At 41.1% G+C, this 20,791-nt stretch overlaps 1 protein-coding gene across 3 annotated transcripts in view; it reads left to right on the top strand.

Moving 5' to 3' along the window:
- LOC139542728 (sodium-coupled neutral amino acid transporter 3-like) overlaps positions 1-19,843 on the top strand; it is a 63,316-nt gene extending 43,473 nt beyond the window's left edge. For all 3 annotated transcript variants that reach the window (XM_071348514.1, XM_071348532.1, XM_071348523.1), the window contains 9 exons: positions 1,822-1,904; positions 3,465-3,523; positions 3,988-4,125; positions 6,854-6,933; positions 7,345-7,445; positions 7,936-8,060; positions 8,806-8,950; positions 10,269-10,372; positions 15,925-19,843. In XM_071348514.1, coding sequence (XP_071204615.1) covers positions 1,822-1,904; positions 3,465-3,523; positions 3,988-4,125; positions 6,854-6,933; positions 7,345-7,445; positions 7,936-8,060; positions 8,806-8,950; positions 10,269-10,372; positions 15,925-16,029 — 940 coding nt within the window. In that variant the 3' untranslated portion in view covers positions 16,030-19,843. The remainder of the gene's footprint in view (positions 1-1,821; positions 1,905-3,464; positions 3,524-3,987; positions 4,126-6,853; positions 6,934-7,344; positions 7,446-7,935; positions 8,061-8,805; positions 8,951-10,268; positions 10,373-15,924) is intronic.
- The last annotated feature ends 948 nt before the right edge of the window (positions 19,844-20,791 follow it).

The raw sequence follows: 20,791 nt of genomic DNA, 5'->3' as shown, positions 1-20,791 counted from the left end.
TGATACTGCCACCACCATGATTTAACATAGGGATGGTATTGGCCAGGTGATGAGCGGTGCTTGGTTTCCTCCAGTCTTGACGCTTGGCATTCAGGCCAAAGAGTTCAATCTTGGTTTCATCAGACCAGAGAATATTTTCTCTCATGGTCTGACAGTCCTTTAGTTGCCTTTTGGCAATCTCCAAGCGGGCTGTCATGTGCCTTTTACTGAGGAAGGTTCTCCCATCTCCACAGAGGAACTCTGGAGCTCTGTCAGAGTGACCATCAGGTTCTTGATAACCTCCCTGACCAAGGCCCTTCTTCCCCGATTGCTCAGTTTGGCCGGGCGTTTAAGAATGATGGAGGCCACTGTGTTCTTGGGGATCTTCAATGTTGCAGAAATGTTTTGGTACCCTTCCCCAGATCTGTGCCTCGACACAATCCTTTCTTGGAGCTCTATGGGCAATTCCTTCAACCTCATGGTTTGGTTTTTTCTCTGACATGCACTGTCAGCTATGGGACCTTATATAGACAGGTGTGTGCCTTTCCAAATTACATCCAATCAATTTAATTTACCACAGGTGGACTCCAATCAAGTTGAAGAAGCATCTCAAGGATGATCAATGGAAACAGGATGAACCTGAGTTCAATTTAGAGTCTCATAGCAAAGGGTCTAAATACTTATGAAAATAAGGTATTTCTGTTTTTGTTTTTAATACATTTGCTAACATTTCTAAAAACCTGTTTTCGCTTTGTCATTATAGTGTATTGTGTGTAGATTGATGAAGAAAAAAAGTTATTTAATCCATTTTAGAATAAGGCTTTAACGTAACAAAATATGAAAAAGTGAAGGGGTCTGAATGGGGTCTGACAGTGAAATATTTACTTATGGGTTCATTTCCAACAATGCAGAGTCAAAGATAAAAAAAATAAGAAATAGTTAGTAATATTAGTAATGCAGTGGATTCAATATGTCATACATTAGCTTATTTTGCGTGTTTATCACAGTTGCTATGCACCTACACCGTGGGTGTAATAGACTATATGAGTGGTCTGTCCCAGTATGCTTAGGACATGGTGTGTCCCCACCCTAGTTACTTCCCAGACCCTGCAGCCTCAGACGGAGCCTTGACCCCATGTTCTCACCCTCCAGACCCTTCAGTGGTCACTAGAGACCTAGGGGAGGCGGAAGAAAAGAGGACTGGTGAGGAAGAATATCACTGTGGCCCAGTTGGACTAGCTCACTTTGTTTTGCTGTCTCTTTCTCTGTCTCAAACGCACTCACGTATGCACGCAAACTCTCCCTTTTTCTCTCTCCCTCTCAGAAACTCTCTTGTTAATGTGGAGCATGGTAATGTGTAAGTGTGACAGATTTGACAGAGCCTGTTGTTGAGCGTGCTGTCTGTGTGCTTTTAAACAGATTGCTTGTAGAGCTCCATTTGCTGTGGTTCTTTGTAGAACGAGGAGTACCAGGCAGGCTTATTAAGAGCTTTAACACAGTGCTGTCCCTCTCATACCAGCACCACCTGGGTTAAATGTTTAATGGATCTGGAAAGACGTGTAGATGTGTGTCATTGAGGGAACACTCCCAGTTCCTCAGGGGGTAAGTCAGTCAGTTCTACTGCTGGCTGTCAAGAGGTGATGAGTTGATGGGATGATGGGTTCTCATCATCCCTGGCGGCTTGCTTTACTGTTAAGAATTTTTCCTCTTGTCATTGAATAAAACATAGACATTGAACATTTCCCTTACAAATAAGGACTAAAGATGTAATAAATTAGTTACATAAATCTCTCTCTTGCTCTTTCTCTCCTCCCCCTTTCTCTTCCCCATTTCTCTCTCCAGTGAGTGGTACCTGAATGGGAACTACCTGGTCATTATGGTGTCCATCAGTGTCATCCTGCCTCTGGCTTTGATGAAGCAGCTAGGTGAGTTTCTGTTAACTGTCTTAATTAAAACCTTAATAAGAGTATACTTATTTAATGATCTATCATACTTTAAATGTTGTGTTATGTTTTGTAAGTTAAGGTTCTCCGAATGTATTTTCGTCTGGCACATGAAAAATGACAGATTTCTACTCTGATGAGATTTTCAAGAGGGAAAAAAATCCCGCTTGAACAGTCATTTCATCATTGTGTTTCCCAATAACCCTTCCAGGGAAAGAAATGATTAGAACCAGTGACCTTCCTCTGTCTCATTTTTCCTCCACCCCCCCCCCCCCCCCCTTCTCTTCCACCTACTCTTTCCCAATCACCCTCTCCTCCCCCCTCTCCTTTCTCTCTCTCCCGTGTTGTGGCAAACAATCCCCCACTGTTTTAGGATGGACTTTAGTAAATAGCCGTGTCATGTGAGATAATGTTACTGTCAGAAGTCCTATGAAAATATAAAAATACCCAGCGCAGAATACCCTGGCTTCAGCTCCATTTAATGAGCTCTCTTGTTTAACAAAGTGAAATGGCCACAAAGCTTTCATCAAGTGAGAGTGTCTCCCTCTCTGTTGTCTCTGTGTTTTTCTCCTATACGCTCTGTGAGAGAGACCCAGCTTCATGCAGGCACCGTTCACTGGGATAGCAGTTTCAAAAACAGCTCATATTCAATTACATAAGAGAGAGAGGGAGAGGAAGACAGAGTAGAGAGAGGGAGAGGAAGACAGAGTAGAGAAAGGGAGAGGAAGACAGAGTAGAGAGAGGGAGAGGAAGATAGAGTAGAGAGGGAGAGGTTGACAGAGTAGAGAGAGGGAGAGAGATGCAGAGAGAGGTAGAATGACAGAGAGAGAGGGAGAGGAATACAGAGTAGAGAGAGGGAGAGGAAGACAGAGTAGAGAGAGGGAGAGGAATACAGAGTAGAGAGAGGGAGAGGAAGACAGAGTAGAGAGGGAGAGGTTGACAGAGTAGAGAGAGGGAGAGAGATGCAGAGAGAGGTAGAATGACAGAGAGAGAGGGAGAGGAAGACAGAGTAGAGAGAGGGAGAGGAATACAGAGTAGAGAGAGGGAGAGGAAGACAGAGTAGAGAGGGAGAGGAAGACAGAGTAGAGAGAGGGAGAGAGATGCAGAGAGAGGGGTGGAGGGGCTGGGAGAAAAGTCTTGACCTTTTATTAAGCGTTTCTCTCCTGCAGAGAATTGAGCCGTGAGAAGAGAGAGCAAGAGAAAAAGGGAGAGAAAAAGGGAGAGAGAAAGGAAAGAGAGAGAGTCCATGCTACCGGAGCCCAGTAATGAGCTGCAGCTTTCAGTACTCCAGTCCTGTTCAGTCTAGTCCTCTAGGCACTCTAAGAACAAACACGCTTATGATCTCAAGCCCAAACACATTGTCTTGAAACAGGCGAATGTTTGTATGTGTTCCCTATAATTAGCATTGGGAGAAAATATTAAACATGACGGAAAGAAGAGAGTTATTCTAACCTCCCACGCCCCATCCCCATTTGCCAGAGGATGTGAGAGTGTGATGTCTGATGTGAGTAGTTCTGATGAAGTGTCTCTGTGTTGTTTCAGGGTACTTGGGCTACACCAGTGGCTTCTCCCTCACCTGCATGGTCTTCTTCCTCATCTCGGTATGCACTGTCATACACAGCTACAGTATAGACCTCCATGTGTTGCAGTGCTCTCATAATGGTCCAAATCCTGACTAATGGATTTCCATTGACTTGAATTGATGGTTTTTGCACATGTCAAAGTTATGTGCACAGATCTCAAGTTATAAGTTATATTTTTCAAATCTGCAGTAATTGTCATGTTTTTGCATTCTTGCAGAAAAAGCAAATCAATCACTACACCATGCTTAGTCTACTATCAGTTAGAGATCTGAGGTTAAACCTCTTTAATATTCCTCTCTCAGATTTCTGTGGACAAGTTTTGTACCCTGCAGTTTCAGACCGCGTTGGTCTGTGTCTGTGTTTGTGTGTGTGTGTGTTTGTCTGACCTAGTTTTGGTTTTGTGTACTGTGCTGTTATGTATGCAGGCCCATGTCCTTCAGACTACTCATCTCATCCAGCCAACTCCTCTTTCCTCTCTGCAGGTCATCTATAAGAAGTTCCATACCCCCTGTCCCTTTATGGACTTTGCCTTTAACAGCACAGCCAGTGTGACTGCTGTTACCAACGACACAGGTTACAACCAAGCCTGCGTTCCCAAAATGGTCAACCTCAACTCACAGGTGGGTTCCTGTACAGTCGACTCCATCAGCCCATCCTTTCCATCACAGGTATTCAAGAAAATATTTAACATGTTGCTAATGACAATGGAAAAAACAGATTACCCACTAGCCTGTTTGCGCTATGAACAATCCCACTCTGTTGAATCACAATGTATTAATCAGACCCGTGTGCTCCAGAAAGAGTAATAGGTCTGAATAGGAGGTAATAGGAGCATCCATCATGTGAAGGTTAGGGCTCAGCCTCCCAATGGTCTCCCAGTATTCCCAGACTGAGATGTCAGCTCCTGTCTGACTGGAGAGTATAACCACTCAGGGGCTCACGTCATTCTCTGGCACTGTATCACAGACTGCAACAGTTCTCTCTCCGTGGGCCAACTCTGGGGAAATGGCCCTGATGAGGAAGGCCTGGCATTTTTGAGGCTCAGTCTTTCTCATGTCTTACTATGACAATCTCTTCAGCTAGTACTCTGCAGCTACACTGTAAAAGCAATCCTGTTGTTTTGACGGTACCTTGATGGCAGCCAGTTACGTAAATTATAAATAAACTTTGAGTTAACAGTACATTACTGTAAACTTTACAGTAATGTACTGTTAAGCTAAAGTTTCGTTGGAATTTACGATAACATACTGTACATTGTTTTATGGTAACATATACACTATTAGAAAAAAAGGTGCTGGGTAGAACCATACAGGGTTCTTTGGATTGTACTCATAGGGGAACCCTTTTTGGTGCTGGGTAGAACCCTCTATGTATGTAGGGTTCTTCAAAGAACCCCATCTATATGGTTGTACCTAGAACCCTCTATGAAGGTTTCTACCAAAAACCATTTTATCATCTAAAGATTCTTCCTAGAACCATCTATGAAGGGTTCCACCAGCCTTATTAGCCTTTAAAATTACATTATAAACTATTTAATGACTTCCTAGTTAAATAAAAAAAAATATTTATGACAATACATTACATATATAATTTGGCCTTTCTTTGAGGGCCTAGATATACCCTAACACAGTGGTGTTAGGAATCTCCTGGTTTACAGGCCACATCATGCCTGAAAGTCACATTATGCTGGTTGGCAAAGTGATGTGTAATTCATATTGGAATCCAGCCAGAGTTAGGACATTCAACAAGTCAAATTGTTAATTACCTGCAGTCTGCATTCAGACTGCCAGGGTAGGTATGATTGAACACTGAGACTACCTCAATCATCTAAACTGGAACAACCATCTCAGTAATGGGTGAAATAAATCAAATTATTAACAGAATGGATTAGTTTAGAAATCTGTATGTTATTTATCTTTGTGTAGCATAATATTAATCAACCAATCAATGTACATGCAAAAACACAGATATTCTAGTAAAACAAACAATTCTGAAAATCTCCCTGCAATAGAGCATGCTGGGATATATTATATATGGTTCTATGTAGAACCCTTCTTGCCTTTCAAAGAATTGTTCTTGCCTTCCAAAGAATCATCAAAGAACCCTTTCTTCCAAAAGCAGTTTTTAGGATGTTAAAGGTTCCAAGTAGAACCCTTTGCCTTACATAGAACCCTTGTATTCCAAAACGTTTTTTTTCTGATCAAAACGGATTTTGGTAGAACTATCCCTCCGCAACGAACCCTTTTGGAACCCTATTGTTTAAGAGTGCAGGTAAGTTACAGTGTACTTAAATCAATCAACTAACCAAACCTACATGTACATTTTATCTCAATCAATCAATCCAACTGTCACGTTGGTATGAAGGATTGGGAGACAGACGCAGGAATGCGGAATCGTTTTTTAAATTTAAGCCCAAATTACGGTGTGCCGTGTAAAGACGCGGGGACGAAGACCAAAGAAACACGTAACAAAACACAGGGTAGAAACTCAAAACAAAAGAGCGAGGGGTACCTCAAATAAATAACACACCTGCACAACGATTAACACACAGGATGACACCCGTAATCATCTGTGCAATCCACAAGGACATGAAAGCCCAAAACACACAGCACAGGTACTCTCACGTACCAACGGGCATTGTAACAATAATCGACCACCCAATGGAAACCAAAAGGCACACTTATACAAGTACTAATCCGTGGGAAATGGGGACAGGTGTGTGTAATGAAAGATCCGTGACACCAACTACCTCGTACACCAGTACACTGACTCGGTACCGGTACTCCTTGTATATAGCCTTGTTATTGTTCATTTATTTGTTATTTTATTGTGTTACTGTTTTCTTTTAACTATTTGTTAATTTTCTTACTTTTTAACTGCATTGTTGGGAAAGGGCTCGTAAGTAAGCATTTCACTGTAAAGTCTACACTTGTTGCATTCGGCGCATGTGACAAATACAATTGTATTTGATATTCATATTATGCAGTACTATTAGTAACAGTACAGTTGTAGTCTTGTGTAGTCAGTCATAAACTGGGGAATTAGCAGTAGATTATTGACTAGTGTATACAAACCCATAATCAGCATACCCTGAAGATGCATGAGATTTCCCAAGTCGCCCTGGGTAGTTAGACCAGTCTCTCCTGCTGATATACTTATGGCCCAGGCATCCCTAAGCAGGCTAAATGTTGGTCAGTAGCCAGGTCCAAGTTAATCACAGGAAATAATTTGCTCTGTGTGACGTGTGCTTCAAGGCCCTAATGGCCAGTAAAACACTAGGTTGGTGGTAAGAGGGTTGGGGCTGGCGCCACTGTATCCATGGTGACTTCACAGTCAATTTTTTTCCAGACTGCCTACACCATCCCCATCCTGGCGTTTGCCTTTGTCTGCCACCCTGAGGTCCTGCCCATCTACACCGAGCTCAAAAAGTAGGTGCACCACTTTCCCAGGATGCAACATTGTTGCTGTTTACTATCGGACCCTTTAATTCAGTTCAGTCATCCTGCAGATAGGAAAATCATTATGTCAACTTTGTGCTTGGCTACTCATATGCCAGTGTCATATAGCAAGCACACTGCTTTGCATTCTCAGTAATGTGTAAATACGCATGGCTAGCCTGGTGATAATCTGAATAATCATCCTACTTTAGATCAATCTGACATGTGTTCAGCCAAAATATAATATTCCTTTGTAAGAGTCTTGGATCTTATGTAACCCCCAAACAAATCAGAAATGCCCTAAAGCTCAAACTGGCCTTTTTTGTGGGCATATTGGTGTGTGTGTGTGGTGTGTGTGTAAGCGTGTGTGACATCACATCATCCAATATTCTCTGATTTCAGCCCCACCAAGCAAAGGATGCAGCATGTGTCCAACATCTCCATTGTAGTCATGTACACCATGTACTTCCTGGCTGCTCTGTTTGGATACCTGACCTTCTATGGTGAGGCCCACTCACCTCCATGTCATTATAATGCTCCCCCAGGCCCATTTTACATGAGCTTCAGGCTAGTTCAGTTCGCTAACACAAAGCCACTTCTCACGTTTGCCATTCATTTGCATGGACAAAGCTCCTTTAGGCTTCAGAGGCTGTTTTTAAAGTGGCAGAGAATCATTATGAAGTAACTGCTCCTCCTGGTGGCCGTAGCTCATATCAGACCAATTTGTAATATGCCAGTGATTCTACTCTATGACATTGTTATAAGCACAATCATAGCAGTATATTACTGTAGTATATTTCAATATAAGGCTCCGAGCACAAAGATGAGCAGCATGTAACATGTAAGCCAGACTTTATTTTGCCTTCTGATGGAAAAACATTGATGTGATGATGATATGTTGCATATAATTTGTAATACATTTTCTGCTCTTTCTGGAGTTGGTGGTTATTGATGCTACTCTAAGCCCTCCTCCTGTGTGTCTGCCCCCTATAGGTGAGGTGGAGTCAGAGCTGCTGCACACATACAGCCGTTTGGACCCGTACGACACCCTGATCCTCTGTGTCCGTCTGGCCGTGCTCACCGCTGTCACACTCACCGTCCCCATAGTGCTCTTCCCAGTGAGTATTACCTCTTATCACACACACTGTGTCTGGCTCAATGAAACTGTGTATGTCTAGAGTAAAGATGTATACTATGTATACTTAACATGTATGTCACTGGGGCCTCCCGGGTGGCGCAGTGGTCTAGAGCACTGCATCGCAGTGCTATGCTGCGCCACCAGAGTCTGGGTTCGCGCCCAGGCTCTGTCGCAGCCGGCCGCGACCGGGAGGTCCGTGGGGCGACGCACAATTGGCTTAGCGTCGTCCGGGTTAGGGAGGGTTTGGCCGGTAGGGATATCCTTGTCTCGTCGCGCTCCAGCGACTCCTGTGGCGGGCCGGGCGCAGTGCGCGCTAACCGGGGGGGCGGGTGCACGGTGTTTCCTCCGACACATTGGTGCGGCTGGCTTCCGGGTTGGAGGCGCGCTGTGTTAAGAAGCAGTGCGGCTAGGTTGGGTTGTGCTTCGGAGGACGCATGACTTTCGACCTTCGTCTCTCCCGAGCCCGTACGGGAGTTGTAGCGATGAGACAAGATAGTAATTACTAGCGATTGGATACCACGAAAAATTGGGGAGAAAAGGGGATAAAATTAAAAAAAAAAAAAAAAAAAAAAAAACATGTATGTCACTGTCACTTTGGACAAACGGATCTGTTAAAACAGCATATTACTATATTAAAGCAGTGGGTTTCTGCTCTTTGATGAAAGTGTGGGTCTGTGAATAAGAATAGTGTTGTAACTGTGCTTTTCTCCCTGTGGTCTTCTCAGGTAAGGAGAGCCATCCAGCAGTTGTTTTTCCCCAACAAGACATTCTACTGGCCCCGCCACATTGCCATTGCTGTCACCCTGCTCACCCTCATCAACATGCTGGTCATCTTCGCCCCTAACATCCTGGGCATCTTCGGCATCATTGGTAGGAATTCATAAAATGCACATCTCTAGAACGTATGTCCCCAGACACAAGGCTGCCTGGAATTATCCCTCATTGAACAGAGAAGGGCACACCTGCCTGTAAGTAAAAGCTTAGGAATTTAGGTGATTTGATAAAAATTCTTACGTTTGGTACTAAGGATTTGTGGTTTAATGAGGTGAGACATTGACTAATATAACATATTATGTGTCATTTGTCATTTGTGCATTTGTGCCAAAATGCTAAACAATTAGTAATTAAACATCATGAATACACTTTTAATTCAAACATTTATGTAATAAAGCAGTCTAACTCTCTGCACTGTCATTGTGACTTTGCTAAGAGTTAATATCATTGTACAGACAGATGGAGGTCTAGTTGCCCTCGGCTACCTTACAATAAACTGGGGGGTCCTCGCATAGTGATGATCATAGCCTCTTACATTTCACCCTACGTCACGTTCATTGAAAGGATCGGACCAAGGCGCAGCGTGCGTAGAGTTCCACATTCTTTAATAGTGAAACTTACAACAAAACAACAAAGAATCTAACAAACGTGCAGTATTGCAGTGCACAAGGCAACTATACAAAAACAAGATCCCACAACACAAATTAGGAAAATGGCTACCTAAATATGATCCTCAATCAGAGACAACGATAAACAGCTGTCGCTGATTGGGAACCATATCGGGCCAACATAGACATACAAAACCCCCTAGACATACAAAAACCCTAGACATACAAAAACTAGCGTACCTACCCATGTCACACCCTGACCTAACCAAAATATATAGAAAAACAGAGATATCTAAGGTCAGGGCGTGACACCCTAGACCATTTGATCCCCTATGCATTAAACCCTGAGCCGTAATACTGTACTTACAGTGACAGATTTGGAGACATTTTAGGGGAAAGCTCTTAAATCACCTCAGGAATTATAAAGTCTTGTGATCGAAGCAACTGAAACATTCAATCCTTTCATCAAGGATTATAATGCATTTTACATGTATGCTGTAGTTTTAGCACCTTATTGTCCCAACTCTGAGTAGTTTCATGAGTATTGTTGGGTGAATAGTAATCTGTTGTGTTTAACACTAAGTTCAACACTTTCTATGCCAATAAAGACTTTAGAATAGAATCTCTTTTGTTTCTGCTGGTGTCATTCTGACAGTCAGGGAGACAAAGAATACTTTTTGGTGACTTTCCTGACATCGCTAGGCTACTTCCTCGCTGTTAATTTGGGCTCTTGTTATTCTACGGTTCTGTAGATCTTGTTGTTTGACACGATGGCTACAGAGTGTTTTTGTCCTCTCCTCCCTCAGGTGCCACATCTGCCCCCTGCCTCATCTTCATCTTCCCTGCTGTCTTCTACATCCGCATTGTACCCGAAGAGGAGGAGCCCATGCGCTCTACCCCCAAAATCCTGGTGAGTGATGTCTCCTAGCGCCCCCCTACATCCTACAGCCATAGAGACTCCTGTCATGTCTTACTAGAACTCAGCAGATTACTGTTAACTATTGTTTTTTAACCCATAAGAGTCTTAGCCTTGTCCCAGTGGAGGTTCCTCAGAGGAGGAAGTGGAGGACCATCCTCTTCAGTGAATTTTTTATTTTTTTATTGTAAAACATTAAAAAAGTTATCCTATTTAGATAAAACTAAACATAATCAAGTCACCAAATAACTGATTAAAACACAATATTTTACAAAGAAGGTTTACAGTAGCCTCAACAGCCCTCCGTGCGGTAGCATCATGGTGTAGCTGGAGGAAAGCTAGCTTCCGTCCTCCTCTGCATACATTGACTTCAATACAAAACCTAGGAGGCTCATGGTTCTCAGGTTCTTCCATAGACTTACACAGTAATTATGACAACATCCGAAGGACGTCCTCCAGCATATCAGAGCTCTTGCAGCATGAATGACATGTTCTCCACCCAATCAAAGGATCAGAGAATTAATCGAGTACTGAGATCATAAGCTACAGCTAGCTAGCACTGCAGTGTAAAATGTGGTTTTGAACAAATTAATTTCTTCCAAAATGAAGGAGAAACAAGAGAGAAATAGAGTTTGTAATTTTTTTCACTTTCAGTTTCACTTACTTCAAATCAAAAATGATTTGTCACATGTGCTGAATACAACAAGTGTAGACCTTACCATGAAATGCTTACTTACAAGCCCTTAACCAACAGTGTGATTCAAGAAGAGTTAAGAAAATATTTACCAAATAAACTAATGTAAAAAATTAAAAGTAATAAAAGGTAACACAATAACATAACAATAACGAGGCTATATACACAGGGTACCGGTACCGAGTCAGTGTGCGGGGGTACAGGTTAGTTGAGGTAATTTGTACATGTAGGTAGGGGTGAAGTGACTATGCATAGATAATAAACACTGAGTAGCAGCAGTGTACAAAATAAATGGAGGGGGGGGGTCAATGTAATAGGCCAAACAGGGAGTACAGGAGAGGACTAAGTACACACCCCTGAGAGGCCCCAGTGTTGAGGATCAGTGTGGCAGACGTGTTGTTGCCTACCCTTACCACCTGGGGGTGCCCAGTCAGGAAGTCCAGGATCCAGTTGCAGAGGGAGGTATTTAGTTCCAGGGTCCTTAGCTTAGTGATGAGCTGTAGTCAATGAACCGCATTCTCACATACTGTAGGTGTTCCTTTTGTCCAGGTGGGAAAGGGCAGTGTGGAGTGCGTAGACCGCTATGGTCTACTTAGCTAGCAAATGCAGCTAGCTAGTTTAGCCTTAACACCCTGCTCAAACAGAGGGATACTATGTTAGCTAGCTGGCTATGACTTTGCAACACAACACTGTAACTTTTCCAATTCAAGGTAAGCTTTTGGTATTACAAATGTATTGCCACCGAGGTCTGCCGGTGTAACTGCTTACTGACTGTACGCTAACGTTACTGCATGATTATAGTGGGTTTACTAACGCGTTAGTCCTATTAGCTATGCTGACTATGACGTTACTTTAGCTAATATGGTGACAACGATGTAGGCTGTTAAAGGTTTGGCTTGGAAAGGTTTTCTCACCTGGACGCATACAGCTGATTTGTTGTGCATTGCAGTCCACAAGCAAAGGGAAAAGAAGCAATACAGCGTGGCTGTTATGAGAAAACTCTGTTTACGCGTGATCAGGGGTGTATTCATTCTGCCTATTCTGTTGAAAAACGTTTCTTAAAAGGAAGCAAATGGAACAAAACGGAGATAAATGTACCTGAATTTGTCCAATAGAAACTCTTGTTTGCAACTGTTGGACTAATGATTACACCCTATATCAGCAAGATGCAGGCAAGAGTGTGCAAGGCGGTATTGAATGTCACCTCAAATTTGTCTCTCAACCTGTGTGCACCTACGATGTAAACTTTAATTCATAGGCTAGGTTGTAGCAATCACATGATGGGTATAGGGAAAATTTGAGTATCATGTAGTAGCCTAAACCTATCCCGGTTACATTGAACTGGGTGAATGGAATATGAATGACAGTCATCCATTATGCTAAAATTGAAATAAGGCCAGGCTCATGAAAAACAATCGGCCTCCCTCATCTTAAACGGCACTGACCGCCATGGTCTAAGCCGGGGAGGGGGTGGATTCTACTAAGCTAACATATATAATTGTTTTAAGAAGATCCTACAACTGATCATTTTGCTATTTAATTTATAATGTAAGACCCCTTGTAGTATCCCACAAAAATAAAAAGATAAATAATTTGATGAATTCTTTTTTTGGGCCATACTGCTATTAGCCCATCCAAATGCATTGAATAACAGACTCACTATGTGGAACAGATAGTCCCCCCCAAAAATGTAAAGGAGGTTTGTTTTGAAGTGTCTCCACTATATCTGAGATATTTAACCCCTTATTTTTGGCAGTAAACAGTCTCCATATTTACTTCCATACATTTTTTCAACTGGTACCGGGGGACCTTCAGACGAGTCTTGTGAGGCCTTTCCATAGAGGGGTCATAATAGATCTTAGGCCAAACCGTTCGGACGTTACAGAAGATTTTGTGAGAAGACCGATTTTCGGGATGCCTCATGGTCTGACAAACTCTAGCTCTGTCACCTTTTATCGTAGATGTGGAAGTGCAACATACGTGGATGCGGTGGATTGAGACGCATCCAATGCAATAAAAATATATCTCTAGCTTAAACTGACAGATGTTTATGGGGATATTTTTAGTACGCTAATTAGATTTCCACCGGGCGCAGACATCGGCCTTAGGGGGTTAAGGTCTCAAAATAGCCTAGAACATATCAATGTTTAAACAATTAGCACACAATACAGAGGATGTTTACAGAGGATGTCTAACAAAATATATTGAAGAGTTTATTCCAAAACAGTCACACTGTTGTTATAGTGTAAATGCTGAGAAAAATACACATTTTAGTCCGAAGATACTAATATAAGCATTTATTGCCAGTGAATTTTCTACCAAAACCAAAGTGTGAATTGCAGCCACTCCTTAGAGCAGTTTAATAGAGCCCCACAGTGGAGGTGTCATAATACCCATAAAACCTAGTGGTCAAACAGAGACATGGTTCCAATCGTTTTCCCACCATTCATTTTTCCCATAGGGGATTTTAGAAACACTTCAAATAAGGGATGTTTTTCATGTAGGCTGACCCTGGCGTGACGTTTTGATAACCATGTAAATCTCTCTCAGACAAGGTGACTTTTATCAATATATTTGGCTCTATTTACTCTCAGTTTGAAAATGCTAACTAGCATCAAAGTAGACATCATGCAAGACTACAAATCCCTACAAGCTCTGGCAAGTCATCTCTCGCTGACACCTTTGCTAACAGGTATTGTGTCAATTTATAACTTGCACAAGAAATCTCACAGAATTGTGAATTTAAAGAAATGTTCCCAATTTATTCATTACTACATTTAGCTAATATTAGATAGTTAATCCAGAGATTCCTACTGGATACGGCAGTCTTGTCCAGATCGTCATGGCATTTGTAGTTCTTTATTATAGCCACATTTGCAGCTAATTAGCATTTCATTTTTGGAAGTAAATACAGGCAAATATATTGAAAAAGTCACCTTGTCCAAGAGAGATTTACACGGTTATCAAAACGTCATGCCAGGATAGGCCTACACGAATCACAGCCCTTATTTTAAATGTTTCTAAAAGACAGCTAGGTTTTATGGGTGTATCAACTCATACTGTGGTACTCTATCTCGGTTCACCCATAAATAAAATCTTGCATCATTTGGTCAGCTGCGCCTGCGTGATTAAATTCTGGGTCCATACGTGTTAGAAATTGTGAGTTACGGTTTGCAAAGTCTCCACCCTTGTGTGGCACATGGAGAAGTGTGAAATTTACTCCACAGCCTTAAGTGTCCATGTTTGTGCTGCTCAATTGGTGTGTTTTGAGTGGTGCGACCGGTAGAGACGCTTGAGTGAGGACGGTCACGTGTGTTTGTAAAGTAGAGGTCCCTGGTTCGAGCTCGGTATACGCCAAAATCAGGAGTAAGTGGTCCTAAGCAGCGTGACATCCTTTACAGAGGTGAATAGTGATTTGAATTTACAGTTGCCCTCAGCTCAACGCCAGGTCATTGTTGAATACATTTGAGGGGTGAATGTCCACGTTTGCGATGCTCTATTGCTAGCTTTTGAGTGGTGCGACCGGTAGAGATGGTAAAATGTGTTTGTGAATCAGATGTCCATATAATCCAGTGACGAAAACCCAAATACCCGAAATACTGCTGCTCATTAGCCTACGCATTCCATCCCTTCTCAAACGATTCTTCGGTTTACAAGCAGAATCTGTCCACGAGAGATTAAGAGCAGTCCATAGACTGCTTATGAGGAAAGGAAATAAATATCTGAATAAATTATTTTGCCATTACATTTAAAGAGTTACTACCTTTAGAGGCCCAGTAAAGGTGCCACCAAACAAAGCCATGTGTGAAAATAGTCTGCGGTTAAATGACTGAAGCACAGGAAGAGTTTAAATGTTATACATGTAACATTTCTACCTGCAAATCAGACATGTAAAATCTCCACCTAGATCACATATTAGTAGTAATGAAGGAATAAAAATCCACTACAGAAAAAATGGCCGGTCCGGACAGCTGTTGTGTGTAACTACATCTCCATGTTTAATGATTAGTTTGCGTTCGCCAGGTTGACAACATTAGAAAAACTTTCACATTACAACTCTTCCTTAAGCCCTTGCAACAGTTGTTTCACAACAGGTTTTGTGAATTAAATGTTCAACATGTTTCCTTTAACATCCTGTGTTGTGTGCTTATTCTTTTACCATTTATATGTTCTGGGCTATTTTGAAACCTTAAGGAGCATCGGGTACTGCTGAAACGTCTACCAATGCCATGTCCATCTTTTTGTGAGAAATTCCACTGGTCACTCAAAACATTTATAAAGTATTTCTAAAGTATAAATAGCACACATTTTAGACGAGGCCACTCATAAAAATACGTAACCAATGATTAGTAAATGGTTTATAAGGACCTATATTAAACATCTCATGAACGGCGTAATGATTAATAAATAATAAATAAACTATTTACTAATCCATTATAAATGCTTTATTATGTGGAGTTATTAAAAAGTGCTACTGGAATTTGACTGAGCTTTCAATAGGATTAGAATATCTACAGAGAGAGTGCCTGAAGATTATGTGCTGAAACAATGTTTGACGTGCTAAATATAGATGATGCAGATTAAATGTATTCACTCATCCATTCAGTATCCATTTGAAATATGTGCTGAGTGAGTAATGCTGTTTTAATGTCATGCCACACTAATATCATAATTAACGTAAAGAAATTGGTACACAGGACCCAGACTACAATAATGGTGATTTAATCACTTTGAGTGCATGAAGGCTGAAACTCAGTGACAGAGTTATCAACTGTGTGCATTATCTCTCTCATCCTCTTTCTCTATCTCTCTCTCCCTCTCTCCCGCTCCTCTGCCTCCCTCTCTCTCGCAGGCTGCCTGCTTCGCTGGAATAGGCTTCCTGTTTATGGTAATGAGCCTCAGCTTTATCCTCATTGATTGGACGTCGGGGAGTAGCAAAGCCAGCAGCGGTCATTAGGCTGCTTCTATAAGTCTTCTGTTTTTATATTGTAAATCTAGACCTATATTGTATTTTCTCTGTGTTGTCATGGATCATATTTAGTAGAAGATGCACTATCTCTTCCTCCAGAATGAGTGGGCCATAGTGTCTAGAGATGGGGAATTCAATCTTCTGGAGGTTTCTGCTCCCTGTTGGACTGCTTCTCACTCAAGGTACATGGAATTGTAGCCCCAGCCAAACTGTGTATAGAGGGAAAGGCCAACATACTTTCCTGGGGAAGACGATAGTGCATTAGAAACAAATGGAAAGTCATGCTGGCTCGCTGAATCTGCCACCACCTCCCATTCCAGCCCTGCCCTCCAGACCAGACCCATAATCTATTACCCTATAAACGTGTAATCTGTCAATCACAGCAAGAATCTAACTGCCACACTCTAGTCTAGATAACCACATAGCTTTCAGTAGGGGAGAAGAAGACACAACAGATTGTTGGAGGCTGGACAGTTCTTTCATATTTGTAGGCCAAGTCTACTGTGTTAAGTTATTGATGTAGTTAGGTCATGGCAATATTCGGTGCAATAGCTGAGGAAATGTGGCATTAAAAGCTATTGGACAGAGGCAGAGTGGTGGTTACTGTGGCAACGTCCAGTGACCCGTGCTGGTGTTGTCACCCCGGTGGCCAGATGCCGTCCTTAATCTACACGCTCGGCTTCACTCCTCACAGATATCAGAGGATGGAACCATGCAACTGATATGCAACTGTACAGTGTGTGCAGTGTTATGACTCTACCATTACAATACAGTATGATATATATACAGTATCAGTCAAAAGTTTGGACACACCTACTCATTCAAGGGTTTTACTTCATTATTTATTATTGTCTACATTGTAGAATAATAGGGAAGACATCAAAACTATGAAATAACACATATGGAATCATGTAGTAGACAAAAAAGTGTTAAACAAATATATTGGAGATTTGAGATTCTTCAAAGTAGCCACCCTTTGCCTTGATGACAGCTTTTCACACTCTTGGCAATCTCTCAACCAGCTTCATGAGGTAGTCACCTGGAATGCATTTCAATTAACAGGTGCGCCTTGTTAAAAGTTAATTTGTGGAATCTCTTTCCTTCTTAATGCGTTTGAGCCAATCAGTTGTGTTGTGACAAGGTAGGGGTGGTATACAGAAGATAGCCCTATTTGGTAAAAGACCAAGTCCATATTATGGCAAGAACAGCTCAAATAAGCAAAGAGAAACGACAGTCCATCATTACTTTAAGACATGAAGCTCAGTCAATGCCGAACATTTCAAGAACTTTGAAAGTTTCTTCAAGTGCAGTCACAAAAACCAACAAGCGCTGTCCAAACCTTTGACTGGTACTGTATATACAGAGATATATATTTTTTTCTCCATCATTTTTATTTCCAGTCTATCCTCAGCAACAGTATCAAGGCTGGCATTTCACATTGGTGTGTCTCTTCGATATGTGCACTGAACTATATCAGAATAGCTTTTTCATTGTTCGAGGAGCAGCTCTGATGTTTAAAATGGAAGGAAAGCCTGACTATGAGCTGCCTCCTCAGCCTGGCTATGAACTGCCTCCTCAGCCTGGCTATGACCTGCCTCCTCAGCCTGGCTATGAGCTGCCTCCTCAGCCTGGCTATGAGCTGCCTCCTCAGTATGAGAGTCTGTTATCGAGGTGTTGGAGGTGGAGGGTACTGTGAACCTCATCCTGGATCAGTGGGGCTGTATATCTCTGCATCGTCATGTTTTGATATTGAGAGGGCTCACTGATCTAGGACCAGTGTTCTAAGTGGCAGAGGAGGCTCTCTACCCAGGTTTGTTGTTGTGTTGTTTCTGAACATTTACTAAGAGTAATCAGAGATAAACAAAAAAAATATTTTAAAAACTCACAGGGTCAATTCATTACGTGGAGAATCAAGGATGGCGTGTGTAAATATTGTTATTTCCAGGACAAGCCCGTTTTTGAGCTTGGTCCCTAACTAAAGTTTGTTCTAGTGACATGGTGCCATGATGAGAACACAATGTGGTGTCAATGTCTCTCTAACACCCCTGCAAAGTAGGTGGTTAGTTATAGCACTGTCAGCTGATAAGCACAACTTCTAACGATAGCAAATTAATCAATTGACATGCAAACAATTTATTTGTAAGATACTCATACATTTTATAGATATGATTTGGACTACCCTTTGTAATAACAATCTATGAACATGTGTCTAAATCCTAAGTAAGTTATATAATCCTGTGTATGTTACATTACAAAAATATATGTATTTACGGTCTAACATGGTACAAGGATGTTTCCTCCAACTACTTGAAGCTCTTTCTCTCCTGTTCTGTGTCTGCATACTGCTCAGCAGTCCTGCAATGATTTAAGTGTGAACATGGTGTGTGAACATGGTGTATGTCTGTTCATCTGCTTCAATATTGAAAGAACACAACTGTGTACAGTGGATGTACTGTGAGGATTGTAAGTGTGTCCATGTTGTTGAAATGAAGCATGGATGTATTGTATTTGAATTGTGGTACTTATACACTATATTGTATTGTGAAACGATCAAGGGATTCTTTAACCATACGTGTAACTGAAGTGTTGATCTCTTATCATTATGCAGTATTTAATGAGCATGTACGATTTAAAAGCCTGACTGAACCTTTCATAATTTCAGACTAGAGTGTTGTCAGGTATGAGTGGCATATTATTTCTGGTCAGTTTTCTAAACATCCCTGTCTGCCAACTCCTTGTGTTGAGCAGGTCTGATAGATCAGGTGAAATGTCCCTTGTCTCTCGACGTTGTTTTGCTTGTGATGAAGTTGCAGATTCAACATTACATACAGTGAGTGCTGTAATATTGTACACGAGTATTGTATCATTGTTCTGTCAAACCTAGTTGTGAGGGCAAAAAAAAGTCCACTCAATCAATCATTGATCAACTCTTCCTCAGAGAATGATGACCAGTCTGCATGTTCCAGTAGAGATACTTGTCAGTATCAGCCAGCTCAGCTCTGCTCTCTCTGTCTATTACTCATTTATATCATAGCTTAACATAGGATTCTGTTTCCGTTTAGATAAAGATCAGTGTTTAAAGTCAGATATTTTAACAACATGCTTGTGTTATTCTGATGCCATATACAACTGTTACCGGTATGTTATTCTGGGGAGGCAGGTAGCCTAGTGGTTTAGAACGTTGGACTAGTAACTGAAAGGTTGCAAGATCGAATCCCTGAGCTGACAAGGTAAAAATCTGTCGTTCTGCTTCTGAACAAAGCAGTTAACCCACTGTTCCTAGGCCGTCATTGAAAATAAGAATTTGTTCTTAACTGACTTGCCTAGTTAAATAAAAATTAAAAATCTCTGTGACATACAGTATCAGCCCTTAAATGTTTTATTTATTAACACCAGGGGGCGACATTGTAAAAGTGGCTGATATGATACCTTGACTAGTCTGGTAACTTGCTCCATACAGTATCATACTCTCATTTCCTTGTGTGATTTAATGAAATTGGTATATGAGTTTATAACAACTTTAATTAAATATTGACTTCGGCCAGCATTATAAATAATGTATATAAATGTAAACCCTTTTCATTCAATATGCATCTCTAGTTTGCATAATGTAAATAGCAGGTACAGTTTTAGTTTGATAATTAAAAAGATAAATGTAATCATTTTTAAAGTGCTTTTAAACCTATTTGCCCTTCATTTTATGTCTTTATTTTCTTGTATATCAATATATTTGAACACATTGCTGGCAGTAATTGTACTGTAAACAATGTTGCAATAAAAATAATAAAATAACATTATACTTTTGGATTTTTCATCATCATGATTTCGGAACTACTAAATATGTTCTATTGCACCAAATATGTCCCTTTCGATGGCACTATGTACTAAATAAACCTATAATAAACATATTGCTTCATACTGTGGAAGAAAATAATTTAATAGTTGATGTTCATCAAACAGACACACAAATCACACACATTCTGTCTCATCGCCTCTATTTTAAGCTGTGCTGTTTACTTCTCCCAGGCAGATTGCTCACTGAAGTATGATGACGATGCGTTTATGTTCATGTGAAAATGCACGCTGGCCTTAACTGACACTGTATAGTTGCCAATGGTGACAATGAATCACTAGGTTTCAACAGATCACTAACTTGTCAAAACCCCTCCATCAATCAACAGTTATTTTATACTTCAATATTGGAACAGAATATTGGAACAGTGTATTGGTGTTGAGAAGCTATACGAATTCATGGTTTTGAAAACAAGATTAGTCTATCCAGGCTGTGTCACATTAGGCCGTGATTGGGAGTCCCATTGGCAGCGCACAATTGGCCCAGTGTCGTCCGGGTTTGGCTGGGGTAGGCCGTCATTGTAAATAAGAATTTGTTCTTAACTGACTTGCCTAGTTAAATAAAGGTTCAATAAAAAAAAATATATAATTTTGATATATAGACTCAATGTATTTTTTGGCATGCACTGTAATACATTTTGTTCCATTCAGATGGCATTTTTCAAAGATAGTATCATTTTGAACTACACTTTTTGTTTTAAGATTGGCTTGGCAGGGAAACAATTAAAGTACATTTCGACAAAGCAAAAAATAGCTCTGTTGTAATGAGCCATCATCAGACAGTGAAAGATCATTCTGCCCAAGATGTGGACATATTCGATACAAGTGTGTTTCTTTTATACTGTCTATTATGAATAAGTTAATTTCATTACTCCTCCAGCAATTTTCAATACCGAAA

Source organism: Salvelinus alpinus, chromosome 2 (genome assembly GCF_045679555.1).
Source record: "Salvelinus alpinus chromosome 2, SLU_Salpinus.1, whole genome shotgun sequence".
Taxonomy (NCBI): Eukaryota; Metazoa; Chordata; class Actinopteri; order Salmoniformes; family Salmonidae; genus Salvelinus; species Salvelinus alpinus.
The sequence above is the reverse complement of the archived record's forward strand: the minus strand, read 5'-3'. Positions and strand labels throughout refer to the sequence as shown.